The sequence below is a fragment of the Schistocerca gregaria genome, chromosome 1 (assembly GCF_023897955.1).
Source record: "Schistocerca gregaria isolate iqSchGreg1 chromosome 1, iqSchGreg1.2, whole genome shotgun sequence".
Classification (NCBI taxonomy): domain Eukaryota; kingdom Metazoa; phylum Arthropoda; class Insecta; order Orthoptera; family Acrididae; genus Schistocerca; species Schistocerca gregaria.
This window is the reverse complement of record NC_064920.1, coordinates 802539732-802557315: the sequence shown is the minus strand read 5'-3', so window position 1 is coordinate 802557315 and position 17584 is coordinate 802539732. Positions and strand designations below refer to the sequence as shown.

General features: G+C 35.6%; 1 protein-coding gene across 1 annotated transcript in view; it reads left to right on the top strand.

Annotated features, from left to right (window-relative positions):
• Positions 1–17214, top strand: part of LOC126270278 (uncharacterized) — a 589946-nt gene extending 572732 nt beyond the window's left edge. Inside the window, exons 211-218 of the mRNA XM_049974059.1 lie at positions 712–912; positions 4533–4781; positions 5021–5209; positions 10828–11066; positions 11311–11581; positions 11765–12003; positions 12141–12327; positions 15521–17214. Coding sequence (XP_049830016.1) covers positions 712–912; positions 4533–4781; positions 5021–5209; positions 10828–11066; positions 11311–11581; positions 11765–12003; positions 12141–12327; positions 15521–15759 — 1814 coding nt within the window. The 3' untranslated portion in view covers positions 15760–17214. The remainder of the gene's footprint in view (positions 1–711; positions 913–4532; positions 4782–5020; positions 5210–10827; positions 11067–11310; positions 11582–11764; positions 12004–12140; positions 12328–15520) is intronic.
• The last annotated feature ends 370 nt before the right edge of the window (positions 17215–17584 follow it).

Here is a 17584-nt window from a genome sequence, read left to right as displayed (position 1 = left end):
CATAGTGCTTCATAAGTTCAGTGAAAAAAAAAAGTTTTATTAGGCAGTATGTATAGTTATGGTATGCTCTTCTCCTTTGATACAGATGACCCAAAAATGGTCCGAAATTGACCAAACTTGGTAGTCAAAAATAAAATGAGAAGAACAGTTGTGTTTTATTTATTATCCATTTTAAGCATTAAAAAATACAATCTATGTTGTCTTTTATGTCCATGTGCACTTATGTAGACAATTATGTAAGTAACATACATGGCTTAAAAGATATTTTAGATCATTATTGTATATCAAGAAATAAAATTGTTCACCATACTGCACATTATATATTCAATATATTGACATATGTAATATATTTTATGTGATGATACAGTTCCTGAGATAAATTGCCCATCATACTACACATATAGTGCAGCATGTTCACATATATTTTTATGCAATGATGTAGTTCCTGAAATTTATGAAAGCTATCTCCACAAAGTATTTTACTCCTAGATATTCTGCTATAACAAATGTACTGCAAATTAATCACATTGTTCATGCCATTAATTTTCACCAGTTAGTATGCAGCTATAGTTCTTTTTGTGTTACATTATTATTTTGCTTCTATTTTCTCTTCTTTTTCTCATCATTACAATAGTGAATTATGTTTTTCAGTAAGTTTAAATGGCGTCTGCTTAGCAAAAACTCTAATAAATGTGTCATTTTCTTCCACAGAAAATGTCACATGCCAAGCTGACAGTGATTGTTCATCAAAGATGGCATGCATTAATGACAGCTGTGTTAACCCATGTTCAGTTACTCAGCCATGTGGTGATAATGCAAACTGTCAAGTGCTTGATACAGTGCCTGTACGTACAATGATATGTGAATGTCCTCCTGGTTATCAGGGCAATGCTGCTGAGAAATGCGAAAAAGGTGAGGTATACGCAGTTTAGACTGAGTTCCTTACAAAATGATAGGCACAGTACTGTATAATTACTACAAGCTGCCAATATTTTTATTTTAGATAGCAAGGACAATGAGTACACAGAGAAAATTATGAATCTTAGGTCATTACACGTGTTATTGGGAGAGCATTTTTGAAAGATATGTTTCCTAGAAGGGCCATGTGTATATTTCCAATTTTTTTTTTTAAGTAATTGAAATGTAAAGTCCAGTGTTGTCATTATATAGAACACATTACATCTGATATATGCTATAATTTTTATTACCAGCGACTGTATTTATTTATTCAGATGCCATCCATGCTGAATTGTTGGAAGCTTTTAAAGGCTTTGACTTCTGAAAGGAATACAGATTGCAGAGTTTTGTATATACTATTTGATACACTTAGTTTTTGGTACATAGGTTTCATTAATGAAAGCAAATATTACATATTAAGATATTTGTAAAAGACATTTGTTTTCATTAACCAAGTAGGCAACAAGCTCTGTAAGAAAATTAATTTAAATTGAAACTTCCTGGTAGATTAAATGTGTGTGCCAGACCAGGACTTGAATGTGAGATGTTTCTTCCAGATGTGCTAGTCCCACAAACTTCTGTGAAGTTTGGAAGGTAGGAGAAGAGGTGCTGGTGGAAGTAACACTGTGGGGGTGGGTCGAGAGTCGTGCTTGTATAGGTCAGTCGGTCGAGGTATTGCCCCCTAAAGACAAAGGTCCTAGGCTCAAATTTTTGTCCTGCAAACAGTTTTAATCTGCCAAAAAGTTTCAAACCAGTGTGCACATTGATGCAGAATAAAATTCCTTCAGAATTACATAGTTGGTGACACCATTGTCTCAATTTGTGCGAATAGTATTTCCTTTAATTTAAAATATCAAGCATTTCTCTACTGTATTTGTACTGTAGTTGGAATGGTAAACTGTTCGTGACTTTGGTAAAATAACCTGCCCCACTTACTGTTACATTTTTATTGGCAGTTTTACTAATACCCACTGCAGTTTGTAATAATGACACCACCACATACAAATTATGTAAATGAAATTTGTGGTACATTGGGAACAGGTTACGGCATCTACATGATATAATGTACAGAACAAGAGTATGAATGTGAACTTTGTAGCACTCATATAGAACAAGAATGTAGTCAGCTAGGAAGACAGTGTGCAAGTTCCTTTAGTTATGTCACATCCAGCCGAAACCACTCATTAATGATTAGGTCCCAAAGAGTTACCAAACTGTGGAGATGAATTTGATTGCTATGTTTCACCCACCACTTCCAAATAGTCCCCAATATTTTATATGGGAACAAGATTAGCTGATTTACTGGGCCAGTCAATGTGCAATAGAGTACCAAATATGTAAGAACGCAGCCCTGTGAACACAATTGTTGTCAGCTAGGAAGACAGGAGTGTCCACAGCATGCAGATTATAGAGATGTGGAAGGAAGAGCAACACTTGGCCACAAATAATATTGAAATAAACAGCCTGGTTCATGTTTGTGGTAATCTGAAAGAGTGGGCCCAAGTCACTGTACAAAAAACATCCTCAAGATCATACAGAACCACCTCCAGCCTTAATTACTCCTTGTAGAGTTCAATGCTTCGGTGGGCCTTTGGTACACTCGATGCCCTTCATCATTTGTTAAGAGGCAAAATCATGCCTCATTGGACTCCACACTTATGGTCTGCCAATTCCTCATTTCTGTATTTTGTGGCGTATTGAAGACATGCACCTCTATGATGCTAAGAAACAGATCCCTTTGCAAGTTGCCCAATTTCAAATATAACTCATAAACTAGTTGTGATGGACCTGCATTCACTGACAGTTGGTTTGAAACCAGTTGTCATTGACAAGGTGTGACACTCTTCTCCAGGTCTTGTTGACTTTTTACAGGAATGGTTACGTGACTGCTAGTGGTACACTATTGCTTGAAAATATGTTGGACAGTCCACCAATAGGGCAATGTTATTCATGGTGTGCTCATGGGCATATCCAAACATGATACCACCTTACTGCTGGTGCACTAATTGCATATAACCAACTGGCATATACACACCACTTTACTGTTGTGACTTATGTCACGGATAGAGGCTCACGTGACTGCCTGGTAACTTTTCTATACCATCTACAGGCCTCCAAAGTGACTAATATGCTCTTTTAGAGGGGTGGCTAATATTTTGGTCAGTAAACTTATATTTTGAAGGGGATTACCAGTTTGAGCATTTGTCTGATAACTGAAGGTAGCAATTCCAAAACAGTGATTTAAATTGTGGGGTTGGAGCTATTTATAAGTCTCTCTGTCTCAGTCTCTCAGTCTCAGTCACTTTAGCATGTGTTGAAATATGCTTCATCTGCAGTGGTATACTGCTTAGCTACATCTCAAACATTGTTGTTGGAGCAGTATGCCATTTGTGCTGTTTTTACCCATACTGTTTTCTGCTGCAATGAGGATGATGTGCATAATTTTGTTTATACAAGATACTTTTGATGTCAAATCAATATGCAACTAGAATGGTCTGATCTGTACACCAGTGATATGCCACCTGATAAAAAATTGTCTTTTGTGATGAGCCTCATTTCAATTTGAGGTACAGTGATGGTCAAGTAGACATGAAAGGGTGTAGAAATGAATGCCATCTTGTAGAGAGCATTACCCAGTGTCATACTGGAGAAACAGTAAGAGTAATAGTCTGAAACACTGTGAAATGTTGTACACACTCATCTGTTCCAAACTGCAAGTAGTGTTAACAATACTGGCAAAGGCTGCATGAAGAAAGTTGTAAGAGTTTGAAATGATGGGTTGATTTCAGTGCATTTATTTAAAACGTATGCCAACAGGGCTTTTATTTATTTATTTTCTTCATGCTATCAGCAACATTCAGAACTAGCTCTGTGTGTAACAAGTACTGTTTCTTACCTGAGAATATTCTTTTGTGCAACTGGTTCTCCATTTCTAAATGGAACTTTTGGAAGAGAAGTGATTGAACACTCTTGACATGTGTAGGTTCAACAAAAGCAGGAAATACCGGTAAAATGACAGATAATTGGTTTTGTATGCTGCAAATATTGCCCTTACTTTTAAAATATTTGACATATTACTCTGTACAAATACCCTTATCTGCAAGATCGTGGAAAATCTTTAAGGGAACTTTGATGTTAAATGTGGTATCCGAATTGCTAAAGTTTTAGTTTTGTGATGATCTTTAGATAGTGAAATGAGACCGAAGAATGATTATTTTCATACATATTTATCTTTTTATAATCACCTAGGGGTCTTGCAGAATCATAAGTGAAGTAGACAGTAGGCCTATTGTGCACCCTATAAATAAAACATCTATTTTTATGTTGTTCCTTCTAGAAAACTTGACTTTGTCTACATGCAGGAACTCTGAGAATGAAGATACATCCTTGTTTCATGGTACATACATATTAAGTATATTAGCTAGTATGCAGTATAATGTTGCCTTTCTTTTTTAATAATTACTAGGTGCTCACCTCCAAATTTTATTAGCTCCATACGAAAAAACTTGTAACATATACATATGCGTATAATGTAACTCTCACAGTGAATTTTACTCAAGTGTTTGTCTGTGTAGCTCGAACGTGTCCAGTTGGGAAGGGTCAAGTTCTGGATGAAAAGGGCAACTGTGTTTGTCCACCTGGTTATGGCTTAGATGACAGTGACACATGTATTCGTTGTGTTGCACAACAAGGATTCAAAATTGATGAAAAGGGTCAATGTGTTTGTGCACTGGAGAAAGGTATGATCATAGATGAACGTGGTCGTTGTGTCTGTCCAGTCCAAGTGGGTTATCATTTGGATGAGAAGGGATATTGTGTAAAAGGTAAATATATTTTATTTTATTTATTTATTTATTTCTGGGGGGGGGGGGGGCATCTTTGCATAACTTTTTATCATCAGTTCAATTTGTGTCCTGCAATATTTAACATTGTTATTATATACTACAAGAAGAGAATGCTCACACATTCTTTAAAGATCTCAGTACAGAAAAAATTCTTTAAAAATGTTTAAACAATGCTATATCATGAAGTTTAGTTTTCAATTTTATCTTGTTTTTAACAGACAAATCTCCAGAATGTAATGATGATGATGATTGTGCCGATGAGATGTACTGTAATCAGGAAACCAAGACTTGTGAGAATCCATGTCTAACTAAACAGTGTGGAGTGGATGCATACTGCAGTGCAAGTAACCACCAGGCAGTATGTGTGTGCCATCCTGGATGGTCTGGAAACCCTGAAATTGCTTGCAGTAAGTACTTAATTTTACAGGTTAATTAAATTTTGTGTCATCTATTCTACCTGACATCTCATGCTCACACTTCTTTTCATACTATGAGTAATTACGTGGGTGAGATACATGTTCTCCAAAATACCCCAATTTATACACCTGCGGCTACTGACATACTTCACATAGTGCATGATGGTTTGCATCTTTATCTTTACTAGTCATTTCCTTTCCAGTTCCAATTGCAAGTTGAGCAAGGGGATGATGGCTGTCTATATGCCTCCATATATGAGCCCTAATTTCTGTTATCTTATGTTTGTAGCCTTACAAAAAATGTACATTGGTGGCTGTAGAATTGTCCTGCAGTAAGCTTCAAAGGCTGGTTCTCTAAATTTTCTCAACAGTGTTTTACAAAAAGAATGTCATTTTCCCTCAAGAAATTCCCTTTTGAGTTCACGAAGTATCTCTATAATTCATACGTGTTGATCAAACCTATCAGTAACTAATCTAGCAGTGCACTACTGAATTGCTTTGATGTCTTCCTTTAATCCGTCCGGATCCTAAACACTCAAGCAGTATTCAAGAATGGGTCACTATTACTCTGTGTGTGGTCTCCATTACAGATGAACAACAGTTACCTAAAATTCTTCCGAAAAATCTAAGTCAACTATTTGTCTTCCTTACTACTGTTCTTCTGTGCTCAGTCCATTTTATATTGCTTTCCAATATTTCACCTGGATATTTAATCAACATGACTGTGTCAAGCAGCATACTACTAATGCTATATTTGCACCTTATAGGACTGTTTTTACTACTTATCCACATTAACTTTCATTTATCTACATTTAGAACAAGCTGCCATTCATTACACCAACTAGAAATATTGTCTAAATCGTCTTATCACTCAACAATGACACATTTCTCTACACCAGTGTAATCAGCAAACAGCTGCAGATTGTTGCTCACCTGTCTGTCAGAACTTATGTATGCAAGGTGGCCAGGATGAGTCTGAAAAGTTTGTAATGGTGTTGCAGCATGGGTTGTTGCCGAGAAATGACTGTTAAGGACAAAATTCAGTAAATTGCACTGTTCTGAAGTAAATTAGCATCAAAGTTAGCCATTCAGGCCGTTGTGCATGCAAATTCAAGCACCCCACCAATGATAGTGTTGCCAAACATGTTCTTCATTTGGTGTCCTAAAACCAAACAAGAAAGTGATACAAAAATTGGACAAGGGGCCATAGTAAGGATCGAATCCAAGCCAAAGGCTGAGCATTCCCTGTCGCTGTTGTCTATATTATGAGAGTAACTGTACTAATTGCATCTTGTGACATGCTTGAATTTGCATGCACAGTGACCTGACTGACTAAATTGAACACTACTTAAATCTGAAACAGTGCAACCTTTTGAATTTTTTTCATAACATTTGTTTCTCCGCACAGCCTGCCCTGCAACACTTAAAAGCTTTTAAAACTGTTTTGGACCACCTTGTGTAGAAAATAAGAGTGGTCCTATCACACTCCCAACAATATCCTTGTCTCATGAACACTCACTATCAAGGACAAAATAATGGATTCTATTACTTAAGATTTCTTCAAGCCACTCACATATCTGGGGATTCCCTATAATTTTACCTCCATTAACAGTCTGTAGTAAGACACTGTGTGAAACACTTTTCAGAAATCTGGGAACATGGAATCTGTATGTTACCTTCATCCATGGTTTGCTGAGTTTCTCACGGGCGATTCTTTTGAAAGCTGTGCTGATTTGTGGAAGATGATTTTCCATCCCAAGGAAATTTATTGTATTAGAACTGAGAGTATGTTCGAGAGTTTCTGCAGTAAACTGATGTTAAGGATATTGGTCTGTAATTTTGCAGATACAATCTCGCACCTTTCTGATGTATGGAAGCCACCTACATTTTTTTCCAGCCACTTGGGACTTTCCACTGAGTGTGAGATACATGATAAATGCAAGCTGGGTAAGGGGCCAGTGCTGTAGAGTGTTCTCTGTAAAAATTGAGCTGGGATTCCATCTGGACCAGGCAACTTATTTGTTGTCATGTCTTTCAGTTGCTTCTCTTTTCCTTGGAGAACCTCTCATTCTCTGTCAGGATTTTTCCCCCTTAGTCAGAAAGCCAAATTTTAAGGCATCAGCGACTTTCAGCATGTGATGACCAGGAAACATGTGGCTTCTACCTTTTTGTTGTAGGAGTAGGATTTTCTGGCAGAGAGCTACTAAGTCACCTGGATGGTGTTCAAATTTTTGTTGCTCCAACTCACTTGACAAAATTTGTCAGTCTTTTTGAAATTAAGATGGTGGAACAAGAATCAGACTTCAGATTTCATGGATACAATTTAAATTGTGATAGAGATACTGGACCATGACAAAATCACTAATGTCAGTCAGATAAGTGAAACAATACAAAAATTTCTGAACAACAAGACAATAGACGAACAGGGATAAACTTCGACACACTAACTTGTCCAGTTTTATTACTATCGAATCTGAACTTAGACACCTAAGAAAAGCAAAATTTCAAGAGTCCAGGATATTAAGGTGAGATTTCTTAGAGCTGTTAAAAGGTGCTATGGAAAAGACAAGATAAGGAACGCATTCCTAAATGACAAAAAATATTAGAGCTATCTGGAAAGTAATGCCCATTTCATGTAGTGTGGGAAGAAGCAGGAGGCAATGGAACAATCATTACACTAACTTATACAGTCGGAGCTGTGCTTACGGCCATGAAAATTAGAAATCCGTGCCTACAGTAGCAGTCAAAATGAGCATTGCAATTTAAAATCTCACCGAATGTAAAATCCATTTTGTAATTTAGTTTCTCGTGACAAACAATATCCAAGCTGTCCACTTCCCTCAGGAAATATATACTGTAATATGGATGGCATGTGATGACCATAGGTGTTGTGTGTCAGATAATGGAAAGTCCTGTATGAAATAACGACTATGTGGAAAGGATAGATTGCTACTTACCACAAAGAGAAGGTGCTGAGTCTCATGCAGGCACAACAAAAAAGATGCTAAAATATTAAGTGTTTGAACAAGGTCCTTCTTCCAAAACAGGAAACACACACACACCCATTTTCACAAAGCACAACGCACACACACATAGTCAGGCTACATTTGTCCTTCAATTCTTACACAAATTATACTATAATATAGAAAGGATAGAGTGTTACTCATCACATAAAGAAGGTGCTGAGTTGCAGACAGACACAATGAGAAAGACTGCTAAAATATTAAGCTTTTGGGCAATGTCCTGCTTCCAAAATAGAAAACACACATACATTTTCATACAACTCACACACACATGACCACTGTCTCTAGGCACTGCAGTAGCTGGCCTCCAGTATCCGTAGACACTGGCCGTGTATGTGTGAATTATGCTTGTGTGAAAATATGCGTGTATCTCCTATTTTACAGAAAGGACCTTATCTGCAACACACTGCCTCCTTTACGTGGTGAGTAACAGTCCTTCGTTTCCATATAACAGTGTCATTTGTGTAAGATTTGAAGTACAAATGTTCATGATCATCAAAAATCTGGCTGTCTGTATGTAGTTATCAACAAACAGGTATAAAAAAATTGATGAAAATATTCATTGAAATGGGTATTTCATGATATCTCAACTCTCAATGGTGTGTTTTGCTTGAGATTGTGACTAAATTTTTAAAAGTACCAGATTTGCTGTGCTCATTGAGTTGCAAAATTCCTTTCTCTCTGTTCAGTTGGCCTTCTCCTTCCACATCACAAGAGCAAATATGTGGGTTTCTCTTGCTAAAGTAGACATAAAAAGCAGTCAGTGGTGTGGGTCATATCAACTTATCCACTAAACCAAAAAAGCATGCAAAAAATGGTCAGCCATTGGTACAATAAAGAAATCTTGTTTGTGAATTTTATCGAATGTTGAAGAACAATCAAAAAGTGAGAATATCCATTCAAATCAAGTTGCTACTGTCATGTATTTGCATGGGAATGTTTGCCCAAACTCTGATTTGTGTCAGTTCAAATTGGGCATTGTTGAACAGCAGCCTTACATTCCAGGCTTGGCTCCAAGTGATTTCTGACTCTTCGTGATCATGGACAAGTATATTGGCTTCAAATGCTTTGATTCCAACAAAGAACTTCAAGATGTTTCCACAGGTTGGCTGCTACCTCAAGTGGCAGAATTTTATAAAAAGGAAATTCGCCTACGAATTGTGATTATATTGTGGGTTATATAGAGAAGTAATACAAAGGTGTAGCCCTAAGATTTGTGTGATAAATTTGCTTTGACCATTGCAGTATTTTATTTATAGCCTAAACAAGGTTACTTTCTGAACAACCATCACATACAATGCAATAAATAGTGAATACAGGTAGCATATTTAGAAGAAAAATTTTATATCAGATGTTCAGATTAGTTGCATGATCTACCTCAAAGATAATTTCCATGGCAAATAAGATTCTAGTACAAAAATAAAAAAAGAGAAAGAGAGAGAGGGGGGGGGAGTGGCCATCTGGGATATGACTTGCCAATACTCTATGAAAGCTTCAGAATATCAACCAGGAGAACCAAAGTGTAAATATTGACTAGGAAGACTAGGGAAATGATTGCTCCAGAACAAGTTGTGATGGAAGAAATTGACAGTGCCAGAATTTGTGAGGTCAGGGGATGAATATTACGATGTGCAGTTGCTCTTCATCAGATTGCACACCATTATGTGGAGTTGAATTCCAAATCCTTCCATAACAAAACAATTCATAGTAATATACCTATTAGATCTGGACATGAAGTCAAAAGACCCATTAATGCTCTTTGAAATAAGTTAATCGCATGTTGGCATTTAGTTTCATCATCTCCATTCCTTTCACTACATAGTCATTCATAATAATACACACATTTTATGCTGCACAGTTTTTCATCACAGTCATGCAGTTTGTACAATTATAAACATGACATAGCATTCACAATTTTAGCAAGGCATTAAAGTACTGGAAGCCTCACCAGAGTTTAAGAGTTTCTGTCCCTGGAATTTAAAAAGTCTGTCCCTGGAATTTAAAAAGTCTACTTTCTCTCTCTCTCTCTCTCTCTCTCTCTCTCTCTCTCTCTCTCTCTCTCTCTCTCTCTCTCTCTCAAAAGTTACTCTTTATGACTCTATTCCATGTGAGCAGTATTATCTTACTTTTCATTTTAAGAACCTGGGAAAATTTTTCAGTGTCATTTTGTTTAATTAATTTCAGAAATTCTGTTGCATTTTATGATTATAACCAAATGCTTTAATACCCTACAAAAGTCCTTTCTTCTCCCTACCCCACCCCCCTGTCCTCTCTGACCCTTTCCTCATTTCCCTCCACCCATTCTGTGTAAACTGTGGAGAGGGCTTACATATTTTGTGATTTCCCTAAAGATGTTTAAATAAAAGCCTGAATCTTTCATAGCCATCTTAATTTGCTCTCCTTACCCATTCCACAGTTATGCTCAGTCTCTAATGAACTCATCATTTACATCTTAAACCCTAAACTTCCAGTCTTTCTTCTTTATGTTCTTGAATTTAATATTTACAGGCACCCATTGATTAGTAAATTAGCAGCTTCTATGCCATGACATGTTCCTCTTTATATTAGTTATATTTATGTTTACAGATGATTCACGTGTACCAAGAACAGAATTCCCCAAGCCTGAGATCACTGTGAACTGCAAGTCAGACGGGGTTGAAGTTGAATTTAGCTTGCCTGACCAGACATTTAATGGTATTCTCTATGTGAAAGGCCATAGCAAAGATGATCGTTGCAGCAGATTGATTACCCCATCTTCTGGTTCTGCACCTCAATCATTACTTTTTAAAGTAAACTTTGGCACATGTGGTCTTATTCATTTCAATGTAAGTATGCTCATTTTGTCTTGTCCTTCTTGTGCTTTAAAGAGTTGGAATGAGCTAGATCATAACTCCAATTTGGAATAGAAGCTTCTGAACCAGTTTCAATAGTTAATCCTAAAATTATTTTAAAAAAGAGTCAAAATATCATTTAGATTTATTTTTGCTAATTATTCATTATTTACTCACGACTAGCTATTTTCATCAATCTTTGGGCTGCTCTTAACTGTATTTCAAAAATATTTTTCAGAGAGAAGCAAGTTTCCTCCTTGTGCTACAGAAACACCCTAAACTTGTAACGTCTACAGCACAAGCATATCATATTGTTTGCAAGTATCAAACTGGTGAGCAGAATGTAACAGTAGGATTTAATGTATCAATGCTCACAACAGCTGGCACTATAGCAAACACAGGGCCACCACCTGTGTGTACAATGAAGATAATTACCAATGCTGGACAAGAAATTAGATCAGCTGAAATAGGTGAAAACTTGCAGCTTCACGTGGAGGTGACACCATCCAGTAAGTATTATTACGTAAAAAAAAATAAAAAAATAAAAATAAAATAAAAAAACTTTTAAAGGCTTGTATTTGTAGGATTTTTATTTAGTTCTCTAGTAGTTAATTATGAGATGAACATAAAGCTAGATTCCAAACAAAGATTTAATTGTTTAAGATAGTGACACAATTTTTTTTTCTCTACAGATATATATGGTGGTTTTGCACGAAGCTGTATCGCAAAAACTGTTGAAAACAATGTAGAAAATGAATATATGGTTACTGATGAAAATGGCTGTGCCACAGATCCAACGATATTTGGAGAATGGAAATACAATGCTGAAACAAAGTCTCTAGTGGCTAGTTTCAATGCATTCAAATTTCCTAGCAGTGACAACATCAAATTTCAGTGCAACATCAGAGTTTGCTTTGGAAAATGTCAGCCGGTATGTCACAAATTTTTATTTGTTACTGTAATACTTCAGGGATAAATTTTTTGTCATTTGCAGTAATTTTCAACAAATATTTTATTATAGTGTTCTTTTCAGTACACCATTACTAATATTTAATTTCTTGTATAAAGGTAAATTGTAGAGACACTAATGCATTTGGCCGACGGAAACGAGAAATTGAAGCACCAGAGAATGACACTAATGTAGCTATTGCAGAGTCAATGTATGAAGGGCAGCTCAGAGAAGAGATAACAATACAGTCCAATGCAATACTGACATTCGAACGAAGGGAGGAAAGATACACAGCCTCAACTGATGGTGAGTAATTAAAGTCATAATATGTGCAATTATTTTATTATGTAGTGTTGGATATTATCTTAACCAGTTTTCTGTCTCTCTCCCTTAGTCTAAGAGAGTTTGTATGTTCAAGATTAACTGACTCAGAGTGTATGCTTAGCTCGAAAATAAGAATTAAATGAATAGTAAGTGAGTAGAAACAAGTTCATACTATTCTGAGGCCCTAAGAAATGTGTGTGTGTGTGTGTGTGTGTTGTTTTTCCAAGTGATAAGAGTATTATTAATTCTACTTTGTTTCTTCAATCTGGTACAGATAATGTACTTTCTAGAATGTGGACACAATTCAGAATAGGGTCTTCATATGTTGCTCTTTAGTTGAGAGATATGCTATGATAAAAATCCATCGCAGTCTCTCAAATCGTGTCGCAAAAATAACTGACTCATTGAACCAAGATATAATCATATCCCAAAGTGATAAACAAAAGATTAGAAATACATGTTCACTTGCAATAAAGTCATATACAAACCAGCTTCAAAGTCATACTTAGCAGAAAGTCTCCAATTTATACAACTTTAGAGAGAAGTAATATTTGTTAATTAATTTTCATCAGTCACTTCAAATGGCTTTTCTCATTAAAACATGCAAGCAGAAGTATACTGCTAATATGCCACCTGTTTGATTAGTAATGTTGCTAAAATATCATACAGAAGAGGTCAGCATCTATATAACAGTACAAAGGACTGTCACAATCCAGCTGCAGAATTTCATATAAAAAAATAATGCAAATTGCTGAAGGGTACAGTCATACAAGTTAAAAATATTCATTAGACCCAAAAGGCATATTATGTGAGGAAGAAGAAGCTCAAGCTATCAGATCTCTGCTGTGAAAAAGTGAAAAATATTTAGTGGTCCACAATTGATAGGCATAACATTTACTAATCATATCCTGTCAAAAACTTAGTAAACTGAAAGCAAATTTTCAAGTGTATGGACCTTTGTCAGGAGTTATGTGGTATGCAGCTACGTGAAACATACACAGAGGAGACTGAATGGGTTAGAAAGTCACTGAAGGGTAAACTTAGTTTGTTTGTACCCATTTTAAGATTATGAAGGCCACCATGCCACACATTAATATTGCACATGTCATATATGCAATGTGTCTTAAATGTGGCCTAATACAATGAATAAAAGAATAAGATATCTCAGTACACATTCTGTCAGATTTAAAAAAAAAAAAAAAGTGAGGACCGAAAGAACTAAATGAGAAACTGAGAACATTAAATATCTTCTTTAAAGTAACAAAAGCAATTTATTGTGAAAGTTACTTCATTGCATAATTTGATTGTTTGTAAACTGGGAGAAAAACACATCTATGGGTCTTAAAGTAATAAGATAAAAACTTTTCTACAGTATGTGGAAAAAGAGAATGAAATATACTGACTGTGACTTTAACAGGCTTAAAAAAACTACCATTAAAATTACCACATTTTTTCCAACATTTGTAGGTTTCATATCACCAAGACCTAGGAATTACAATTACGAACAACTCAAATTGGAACCGTCTCTAATGACCTCGTTGTCGACGGGACGTTAAACACTAATCTCCTCCTCCTCCTCCTCTCAAACTGGAAGGAACACATAGAAAATTTGGGGGAAGGCTAACCAAAGACTGTGTTTTATTGGCAGGACACTTAGAAAATGTAATAGATCTACTAAGGAGACTGCCTATGCTACACTTGTCTGTCCTCTTTTTAGAACACTGCTGCGCAGTGTGAGATCCTTACCAGATAGGACTGACAAAGTACATCAAAAAAGTTCAAAGAAGGGCAGCACATTTTGTATTATCATGAAACCCCAGTCACCAATTTTTTCCTCTAAATGTGGAAATGTTTTGTTGACACTGACCTACATAGGGAGAAATGATCACCACGATAAAGTAAGGGAACTCAGAGCCCGTACAGAAAGAAATAGTTGTTTGTTCTTTCCATGTGCTACATGAGGTTGGAATAATAGAGAATTGAGAAGGAGGTTTGATCAACCGTCTGCCAGACACTTAAATGTGATTTGAGAAGTATCCATTTAGATGTAGACCAGTAAGAAAGATTCAAGTACACATGACAGCTGAACAGTGTAAGAGAAAGAACACTACATAATTTACAAAACTATTACCAAAAGAATTGCCATATATAATGTGAAGGTCTGTGAGCTGAATTAAGGACAGAGTGAAAAGAAGATTGCTGGCACTGGGGTCACTGTTGTACAAAAAATTGTGGCATGTTTAGGATGGAATATGTAGAAACAATTTGGTAGAAGAAGCTATGACAGTGAATATGTTCCATAGAAACAAGACAACTATTGTGGCTCCAGTAACTAGAGAGATAGGATGGAAGGCATCAGATGACCAAGATGTGTATGAAGATTGAAATTCCCAAGGAAAAAGGAAAGCATGGTGTCGATTAGAACATAGGAAGAAGGTGTCTGTAAAGTAGTGGCTGGCACTTCTTTAGTTCACATTTAAATGGACTATTCACACTGCATAGATTATTCGGTTGTCTTTCAGTCTTCAGGTGTGAACATGTTTTCAGTATCCCCCTCCTCCAGTGCTTGCAAAAGTGTGGTAGATATTACAAACATTTATGGGCTTTTACATATATGTAATGGCTACTTACAGTGTATGCACCACTATTATGATAAGCAAGGGCTCGACAGGTACATATACTTGTAGAAAATGTGCCAGATTTAAAAATTAAATGATAAGGCAAGTGTGACTGGTGATGATAATTCCTGGCAGTTATCAGGTGCTTTTCATATATCTCAGTTTGTTAATTGATAGTTTCAGCAAAATAGTCACTAAATTGTTAATATATGCTTTGACATAGCAATTGAAATGAAGAGAGGAAGTAACACATAAAGGAAATGTGTACAAAAGATCCACTTTGAAATTGATAGGTTAATCTGAGCAACATTGTCAACTTTTTCATTTTCATCACTATTTAATGAAAGTTTGTCATTTTATGGTTTGCTAACATAGTTATGTGTTTTTTGTGCACTTATGTGTGGAAGCATATAGAGATGTGGAACATGTCGTATGAATGAATGAATCAATGTTTACAAATAATGCAACATTCAGTAATCATATCTAATACTAAATTATTATTAATTTAATGATCATTTCCTTTATCTAAAAAAGAAAAATTTTCCTTAATTTTACAGCACCAGAGACACAGAAACCTGAAGACATATGTGTATCAATGGTTGGATTCATAATTGCTCTTGTGATAACTGCTCTCCTTGCATTAGTAGCTGTGGCAGTAGCAGTATCGTGTTGGCTCGTAGCTTACCGTCGACGACCAAAGCTGGCTGGGCCATTGCCTCATCCTCCTGAATTCCCAAATCCACTTTTTACAACACCAGAACCAGTTGCCGAACCCTCGCCTGATTATCTTACGTGATTTGTGATATTTTACTCAAGTAAAACATGTGGGACCTGAATCAATCACTCTGGTGCTCAGTTTATGACTGACATAAAGAAACTAGTTCCTCCTTCATACAATGGTTAGCTTCAATTATTAATGGACTATTTTCAGAATGTATAGTATGTATGTTGTGTTGCTAAGGAGGAAAAGTGAAAATGCAATTGAGATCATATTGTAGTCATAATCTGAAGATCTAAAATGCATTTTCCACAGTGTAGTCACCTCCTCCAATGGCTTTGTGTAAATGACACGAAATAGGGTTTGTTCCACATAGCAGTGGTGGTGGTTTATTTTATAGTAGTTCATACTGAAAATCTTGGTATTGCAAGACTTAAAACGTACTGTCAGACTTAAACTTATTATGATTTTGGTCATTAATGTAGGATTGCCTCCACTTTTATGCTATTGGTTTTATTATTTTACATCTTGTACCCCTAAGCTAGATTTCTTTGCTGCATTGTGAGCTTGACTGAATTAGCCATTGGAGGATTTGAGTAGTTACAATGATATAAATAATAAATGTGAATAATGTTGATATGTATTTTGTGTGTTATGTTGTTGTTTGTGTCAGATACTTTTCTGTTACTTATGCTAATATTCTACTATTCCATGTCACAAATTATCATTAACTCATCATAAAAAACAGTATGGTAAACATGCCTGCCAGTTTTGCAATCATCATTACACACCTTCACAAATAAAGAAGTATGATGTTTTGAACGTCAAATAATTTTCTAAATAATATTTATTAATTTATCTGCTGTAACATGAAGAAAAGATTTGAACCTCTCTAGAGCCATGAATAACAAGTCTTCCATTTGCAATTAGATTGCAGCAAAACTGACAGCCTTCACTCTATTTTCATCACATCTTCATTTAAATATTTATTAAATGTTTGTCCCATAAAAGACTGCCATTTTGCTACAGTAGCTGTAGATATGCATGAGTTGGTCACATTTGCCTCATGTATTGTACAGAAGAATTCTCATCCTATGCTGTGCATACCACCTTGTCTGGAAAGAAATTTCTGTATATAATGCCAAAATTGCAGAATTTTCAGTGGTTTCAATTGTGTTATATCAGCAAGCTGCTGTTTATTCTGTAAAAACAAAGTTTCTAACATGGGCACATTCTGCAGTGTAATTTATGTGTTTCTACCAGATTGTACTAATGTGCTTCTGTTAGTTATTTTGAAGGGATACTGTTTTTTTTTCCTTTTGAATATTAGGAATCTCTTCATTCAAAATTTTTTTCGGTGAAGGGTAAAGGTGGTATGCTGTGCCATTTATGATAATTGTATTAATCAAATTAAGCAGTTGCTTTAATTTAACTTCTGAAATACTCTGTTTCCAGAGGCCTGAAATAATTCTTAACTGTGAGTGAGTCTTGTAATTGTGATAAATGTCTAATAAAGAAGTTGTTATAATTAAATCAGTTTAATTTTTCCTTATCCCTGCACAGTCATCCACAGTCTGGTAACAACACTCATTTAGTGTAGACATATCATACTGTAGAAATACAGTACAGTAGAAAGTGCGAAATTTTGTTCACTTTAACCTGCTGTGGTTAGCATAGCTTTAGGTTTGGTTTATGAAATTTTAATAATTTAAAGAGCATTGCACAAGTTTAGCACAGTATGGGTAATTTAAGAAAAAATGAAGCACTTAATTTTTATCAATTATTCTTATTCATATGAATTTGTTGACATACTCTACTAACAAATTAATTAAACTGAATTCTATATCCAGAAAAGCACTTTTGTTATTATTCAGAAAAGCAGTTGCAACCCCTAAAGTGTGAT